Raw genomic sequence first — 8,246 nt, 5'->3', positions numbered from 1 at the left:
GTTACCGGAAGTAGAAAGCTCTTTGCGCAAGCGTATCACGAATTTGAAATACAAAATTCTGTAATGGCGGACAAAGAATGTTTCATCAATAATCGCAGTCGGAAACTTTAGGGTAGATAGTCGAAAGTGGGAAAGAAAGCAAACAAAAAGAACTGTTGCAAAAAGAACTATAGCACTGGAAGGATTTGAGTTGAGGGTTTCGGAAGATGTCCATTATGGAAGGAACTTTATGGAAATGGACAAACTACTTAAGCGGTTTGTATGACTTTTACTAAGCGCTCATTCATTCGTTTGTTATTGTTTTGAAACTACCGTTGTATCGCGCAACCTCGAGATAATGAAATAAGGAACTGATTTTTCTCCTCGAGGGGGGAATTTTTTTTCTGTTTACGGCTCGACAAGGAGTCTTTTCGTTACAATTTTGGGGGAAGTTAGTATTGTTACTACGTTACGTTTAAATCCACTTCACACGTTTCAGCGCAGTTTTTCTTTTAAAGTGTCATTATCGCTTGTCTCCTTCTCTCCAATGTTAGAGAAGTTTATAGTAGACTTAATTTGTCAAACAAGGGACTCACCAAAAACTGCAGACAACCCAGCTGATTTTAATTTATATTTCGTAGGATTTCCCGCGGTTTTGATTCTCGATCTTAAGTCCCCCGGTTCATAACTTATTTATAATCGCTTGGTTAGAAATCAAACAAAGAGATCAATTATTCATTAATTACTTTGGAAAACCACCCACTACAAGCTTATTTAGAGGTAGGCCATGGACTTGCAGAAGTTGTTGTTTAATGTCACTTAATTTTGAATTGATTTATTACAAACCTAAGCGTAAAATAATGTTATAATTTTGCACGCTGCAACAAAATGGACGTCTCATGACACGTAGAAAACGAATTAATTATTTTGTGGAAATGATTTACATAAACTTCATTTTGAAGGTCGTACAAAAATATTAATTTTGATAATTGAATTATTGTATTTGATGTGATGGCTGCTAAAATGAAAAAGTCACTTAATTCTGACGTGGACTGCCAGATTCGATTTGTATGTAGTTGATTGCTTGGTAAGGTAAGAGCAGTGACTTGTGTGTTTCTTTTTTTTGTTATTCCAAAGAAGAAAAAATTATTGCTTCAAACTTTCCATATGAACTTTTAGTGAGTCAATTTGTTTTTCAAATCAAGATGTGTAATTACAGTGTTACAAAATGAGACAAAATAACTTACAACAAGTCCCCTTAGGGATCTTGTGATTAATATATGTACATGTAGATGTTTTGTTGGTTAAAAAGTGCTTTTTGAGTGGAAAAATTAATTTTAACTTTGGTAGGGCTAGCGTGTAGTAGTTTTATTAGTTTTATGGTGAAAAATAAGATTTAAACACTTCAGTTTGTTGGCTGAGTAAAATGAGTGCACAGAATTGCATGTTTTCTATAAACTTCCCTAGTGACTATAACATATTTTTTTATTATTAATGAAACAGGGCTTCTGATATTTCGCGTGGTCGTGGAGCCGCGAAATTCAGGTAAATCTGCAAAATCCCGCGAAATTCACAAAAAAATACCTCGAAATTCGGAAGAAATCTTATCAAATACATGTCTGTACAACATATTAGAAACTTATTTCAGCTATTGGATCTATTTACTTGCCGTAAACTTGCAAATTTATCTTAGAACTTTGTCACTGAAACGTGCAAACAACATCCCAAAACTACCAGGCGTAGATTATGTTGCGAAAAACTGGTCACTAGCCATGATGTTAAAGGCTTTGCCATAGGTTCATTTCTGGAGCGTATTGTTGTTGAAAGAGCAAATGATGACCTCTGTTAGAAATATGTTAAAAACGTTGACTAGTCTGATCAGCACAAAGCAGATTGATTCCTAGCAAAATTTGCCTTGAAAATAACCACAAAATTGGCTGTTTTTTACCGATTGCTTTTTGGTGAAGTTTGCCCCGAAAACTCCCGTGAAATTACCGCAAAATTGGCCGATTTTTCCGTGAATTTGTCCCTAAAAACCCCGTGAATTTGACTTTTCTTCTGCGACCTGTCAGAAGCCCTGATGAAATTTTTATTATTACTGCAAGAATCACTTAGGCAGCTCAGAATCTTTTCGTGTTATGTTTGACTCCCCATTCTTCCAAATTTGATTTTTGGTTGGCTAGTAATACACAGGCAGAGGTCTTAGTATTAAGATCACTTCTTTATATTTGTCCTTCAGGACTAGTATTAGTTGCCTGCAGGTAAACAGAGTAAGTGAGTATACAGTATTTGTTAGATTATAAACTGAACTCAACCATAAGACCAACACTGCCCCTGCAGTCATACAAGCACTGACTTAACTGACTGAGCTAGTCATGCCGTGGTTGATATTTGGACTTAATATTGTTTAGGCTGGCAACCAAGATGGTTTGTTCTAGATGTTGGTGTGCTGGCATATTACAAGTCACAGGAAGAGGTGGGTCTTGGCAGTCGAGGCTCTGTTAAAATGGCTTGCTGTGAAATCTCAGGTTAGTGCTTTTTCTTGATTCTTTTTTTCTTAAAAGAACGATTCCAAACAGGGATATTCAATTCAATAGTAGTGCTTGAAATACTCCTGCAATTGCTATTCCTTCAACTGCATGTAATTATGTACACTGCAATTTGCCCTTTAAGCCCCAATATTCCCATTTTCTCCATCAATTTTCTTCCAACAATATATATCTACAGGTACATTTTCTCGTAACACTTATCAGTACATAACCAAGAGAAAAAGTTTTGAGATTTAATAAAATTACTACCAAAGGGAAATGCTTTCAATTGATGATCTTTTATCAAATTTTCTTGACCAATTCTGTAAGGAAATGTATAGAGTTCAGTCTGGATAATTTGTATGTTGATATTAGGGCTTAAAGAGAGTGTTAACCAACATAATAATTATAACAAAGAAACTGTTGTTTTATAGTTCATCACTCAGATGCAGTAAGGATTGACTTAAAGATCCCCCCTGACCAGTACATTTACTTAAGGGCAGCCACACCTGCTGAACGGCAGCAATGGCTTGTTGCTCTAGGAACAGCAAAAGCGTGCCTTACAACAATGAAGCAGAATGGCCACTCAGAAACCCCTGGAGAATGTAAGTGGTAAATGTGTACAATGAGAATTTGCTTTTAAATTAACATGTGTGAGCTACAATCTCTGTAATTTATGGCCGTCCTTATAAATTATTGCAACCAGCTTTTTAAAAATATCTTGCCACCCAGCCCATGATATGAATGATGTGTTGAATGGGGAAACTTCCCCTACCCTTTGAGAACAGTGTGGGTTCTTTTAAGTCCCCATTAAATTGTCTAATAAAACAAGGATGAAAAAGAGAAGATCAATTAATAGTTTAACTTCCCCACGAAAATGACCCAGTTAGTTCATAAAACTTTCTGAGCCATATGCATATTTTAAGAGCATACATATATATGTTGTGGTTCAAATTTAATCTTTGGTTTCAATTTTTTTAAACCAGTTTAAATTTTTCAAACTCTTTTTCCTAGAGCTTGTTTAAAAAAAACCCATTATATTTCTTAATTCTTTGTCTAAATATTTGTATAGGTAATAGCATGATTTGTAGTGATATTTGGCATAAATGCCACGAGTGATGTTTCAAAATTGTTATACGTAATTTCACGAGCCGTTAGGCGAGTGAAATTTGAGACAATTTTGAAATATCACAAGTGGTATTTAAGCCAAATATCACGTACAAATCATGCTATTATTTGTTTATACCACTACCCGCAAAAGGTTTGTAATTTTTACATGTAGCTATTTCAAATTAAGCTGAAATACCACTGCTCTAAGCCAATCAAATTGCAGAAATTTCTCATCTAGTAGTATTAAAAAAAGGAATGGGTGATTGCCGGCAAAGGGGACTTTTGTATACAACTCATGGTGAAAAAGAACCTCTGCTTGTAGGGTAATTTAATCAGTACTGACAATGTTTTACATGTAGGATTTACATGTCAGAATCATGAGTGTGTTTTCCTAGATGATTTTTGTTTGTACTCATCTTTTGTTGAACAGCTATAAATCAATTAAAAGAAAAGATGCAAGAACTTAACATGTACCGTAGCCTGCTGCTGCAGCAGATTGGAACCATAAAGATGCTATGTGCTAATAAAGAGGAGAGTCAGGTAATCTTCTTTAGGCTTCTAATTGCTGATAAATGGGTGTATTCTCTATAAGCACTCCACACCTTTCCTTCAAATGCTATCACTATGGAGAATGTGTGTAAAAGTAGATATACCGTGGTTCGTACAATCTTGAAAAGGTCTTAAATTTTAGAAGTCATCTTGAAAAGTCCTTGAAAAGTACTTGATTTCTTTATCAGGTCTTAAAAAGTCCTTGAAATTCACTACCTTAGCTATGCACAACACAATTTTCTTGAAAATTAGAATTTTTGCTGGGGAAAAATTGGCTCATCCACAGTATAAAAACCTGTAAAACTCATGGGTAACGTAAAAACAATTTTTTTTTGTATTATAAACAATATTTTATTTCTGTTTCTTTATTTTGAATGCTATTTCTGTACATCAGATGCAATCAATTGCAAGTCATTTTATAAAGTGTAATTGTTGCGGAAATTATAAACTATAAACATAATCAATTACCATGGCTGAACAAGTAAAAATTGTAAATGACTCCATGACGTACGTGTTTTAGCCATGCTTGAGGTGTTCAAAAGGGGGGTGAAAGAATGCCGATTTATTGAACATTGAAATACTGAAAATAGTTTCATCCCACTGTAGTTTGATTCTCACAGACAGTTTCTGTTTGTTACCTGGTAAAATTAGCGTTAAAAGACAAAGGAACTTGAGAATCAGCTATGGTAAAGCCATTTTTTCCCCAAAGGGCTCAGCTGTAAAACTCATAACTTTCATTTCACCCTGATTTCATGTGAGTTCTTTATCTCACCATCATTTTAAACACCTAAGACCAAAGAAATATAAAATATGAACCATGGATAAATTTGAATCATTGAACCAAAAAAAAGCTTTTTTCCTCAGGAATTTGGTGAAGCTGGTACAATGCTATCTGCAACTTGTGATGAGTTTCTTAAAAATCTTTGTGATTGTGTGGAACTGGCTGAAGGAAACTTTGGTGAGTACAATACATGTAAATTACCTTAAACTGCTACTTATAATCCCTGGACTATAATATTATAGCACTTCGTAAGGAGGGGCTTATATCCAAGGCAGCTTATAACCAGAATAAAAAAAGTGTACTGCTTTGATCAAAATTAGGTATAGCAGTGCTTATCAAAATACATTTTACATTTACTGGGTTTTAATATTATTTTAGCTTTTCAATAAAATTTATATGCTTCAGGGTTCGCAAATACGCCAAATTTGACGTATTTTACGCCAAAATTGTTCAGATGACTCCACTTAGGTTACAGAGGGAATCACTTCGACTCCAAAAATTTTTGGTAACAAACAGGGAGCCACTTCGACTCCAGAAATTTTCGGTAACAAACACAGTTTTGTCCTTACCTTTTTTGCAACAAATGCAATTTACGTTAATTGTAAACATTGTAAAACCTTGATTAAGTCATCGAAATTAAAGAATAATTATTATTATACTGCACAACAAAACAGGAAGCGGGTAAATTACGATCAAAGTTTACTTGATGACCACCATCATAGATTTGAGCTTTCCAGGTCAGCGGACTGCCACAGCTACTTCATGTATCCCTCACGATAGTGTATACATGACAGGACCACGTGCTGGAAAGTCTGATACTTGACTCCAAAATTTGTGAAGCAGAAGTCAAACTGACTCCACTCATCAATAAAATTTGCAAACCCTGATGCTTCCTTAACAATCAACCAATGCAGCTCATTTAAAACTGGCATGATGTGGGCATATTTTCTGGTCAAACAATCAAGTCTTGCAGCAGCACAAAGTCATCGTAGTTACATTCTGGTTGCTGAATGTTTCTTTTTTCTTTTCTCTGATAGGGAGTTCGTCATCATCACCTTCCTCACCAACCACTTCAATGAGCAAGGTAATTAATGCAGAATAATGTTCATTGACGACTGTCACGTGTTAAGATTTATGGATTCAGTAATATTAGACTAAAGGTGGATTTCCACTGGCACGTAATTTTATGTGGGTGGGTACGTGCGTAAATAAAATAGAGACAATATATGGAAGGTCGTGCGTAAACATAGAAATTGAACCTCACTCAACTTTTATGTTTATGTGCAGTCTTTCTTACATTGCCCAGTCTATTTTATTTACGTGTGTACCCACCCACTTAAAAATTACTCGACAGTGGAAATCCATCTGAAGACCTTAAAATGGCCTTTGAAATGTTTTTTGCTCTTCTCTATAATGTCTCTCCAACTAAGTATTTTGCTTTAAACTGGAAAGCAGTATTCATATCTTACTGATGTTCTGTTTGTAGACTTTATCATCATCAAAGCACAGTGCATTTCGAAAACAACTGCTTCATGAAACACAAAGGTCAGTACATGTTGCTGCCATTATTAACATATTAGTTAAATATGATTATTATAAAACCAAGACAATGTTGAATAATCTTTTTTTGGCCTGTTTGAAGGATGAAATTTCAAATTGCGTGTTAGTTTTGCTGACAATTTTTTAAGAATAAATGATTTTGATAATGAAAAGGTTTGTACCACCGGTATCTGAAGTCACCTAGCCACCAACTAAATTGCCACCAAGAAATACGTATCTTAATACTTATCAAAAGGACAAGTCTCTAACAGAAAATTCTGTCCCTTTAGATTTGCAATGAAATTTAAGGAGGTAAGGTCCAAGTGACAATATTAACCAACTTTCATAAGAAAGAACAACTCTCACATCTCGAGCAATGCAAATGAGCCATACTAAGGTGTTTTAAAAAAAGTCACAGTTCACAAAAAATAGTACTAAAGATGAGAAGTTCGACGCAAGGTGTCAATTAAAATCAATTAACTTATATTTGGGCTTGAGGAAGAAGTAACAATCCCAGGTAAGTAAACGGTATCAGTTATTACAGAGGTATTATGTGGTGGCGAGTAGACTTCTTGGTGGCGAGATGGTTCGGTGGCGAGGTGACCATAAACCGTACTATCTATTCCCGCATTCCCTGGACTTCCTCCCCTTACCATCAGAATTTCCAACGACTATACTTTAGGACCCCAACCACACACCGAAATATTGGTGAACTAAGATATTTCTAGTACGAATTTCTATATTTGAACAAGATATCGCGATATTACAACGCAATAAAATATGCTAAACGCACAGGTCTGTTACATTCCTAGCTTTTTACAGTATTGTAAAAATCAGCTAGTGAAAATCCGCTTTTAAAATGGTTTTAAAAATTTCATGTTCACTGCTCAAAAAATTCCTTTGAGCAACTTGTCAGTTGTCGAGAGTTTTTCACGTCTTATCATTTTCACATTTAATTTAGATCATCCTCACCTCCTCCATCACCCACGTCAAGTGTGGCAAGTACGTTAAGCTCTTCTTACAATGGTGAGTGATTCTCTTTTCAATTTACACTGTTGTTTCTCTTGAGACTAACCCCTCGTGACATGGGTAATGAGTTTTGTTAAAGTTCGAATCAACTTCAACTTGAACTTTATTTGAATGAATATTTGTAAATATTCAACACGAAGAGACTGGTCTGCAAGTAGCATTTGCTAATCTGTGCGGAATAGTCACACTGACTAAAAAAACATTACAATGAGAATAATTTTAAAATATTTACTAAAATAACAAAAGGAGACTTGGGTTGCGTTCCTTTGAGATGATCCGGATCAGGATCACTGATCCGAGATCACTCGGATCATGGTAGATCAAATGAACCGATGAATCCACTCTGAACAAGGATTCATCGGTTCATTTGATCTATCATGATCTGAGTGATCTCGGATCATCTCAAAGGAACGCACCCTTGATTACTTACAGAAGCTTTGGTAGTTTACATTAGTGAAGATACGTTAAGTTCTATTTAATTGTATACTCTTGATCTTTCTTCGATTGTTTCGTGTCTCCCATCATTTAAAGAAAACATACAGTGGATAAACTTGTTACCTTACGCTCGGAGTTAACAAATTATAGGAAAAAACTTGCGGAGCTGCACGAGGCACGTGCGACCTCCCCGAGCGCTATACGCTATACACCCGCGCTATACGCTTGGGGTATGTTCGTTAATGGCGATAATATAATCTTTTAACCAATCGGACACATTTTGGCGTGGAGTGTTC

At 35.4% G+C, this 8,246-nt stretch overlaps 1 protein-coding gene across 1 annotated transcript in view; it reads left to right on the top strand.

Moving 5' to 3' along the window:
* The first annotated feature begins 53 nt into the window (after nt 1–53).
* LOC140924498 (pleckstrin homology domain-containing family A member 8-like) overlaps nt 54–8,246 on the top strand; it is a 15,358-nt gene continuing 7,165 nt past the window's right edge. Inside the window, exons 1-8 of the mRNA XM_073374523.1 lie at nt 54–255; nt 2,391–2,507; nt 2,942–3,112; nt 4,048–4,157; nt 5,031–5,124; nt 5,985–6,031; nt 6,434–6,492; nt 7,448–7,512. Coding sequence (XP_073230624.1) covers nt 207–255; nt 2,391–2,507; nt 2,942–3,112; nt 4,048–4,157; nt 5,031–5,124; nt 5,985–6,031; nt 6,434–6,492; nt 7,448–7,512 — 712 coding nt within the window. The 5' untranslated portion in view covers nt 54–206. The remainder of the gene's footprint in view (nt 256–2,390; nt 2,508–2,941; nt 3,113–4,047; nt 4,158–5,030; nt 5,125–5,984; nt 6,032–6,433; nt 6,493–7,447; nt 7,513–8,246) is intronic.

The sequence above is a fragment of the Porites lutea genome, chromosome 14 (genome assembly GCF_958299795.1).
Source record: "Porites lutea chromosome 14, jaPorLute2.1, whole genome shotgun sequence".
In the NCBI taxonomy this organism is placed as follows: domain Eukaryota; kingdom Metazoa; phylum Cnidaria; class Anthozoa; order Scleractinia; family Poritidae; genus Porites; species Porites lutea.
This window is presented reverse-complemented; position numbering and strand designations above follow the sequence as displayed.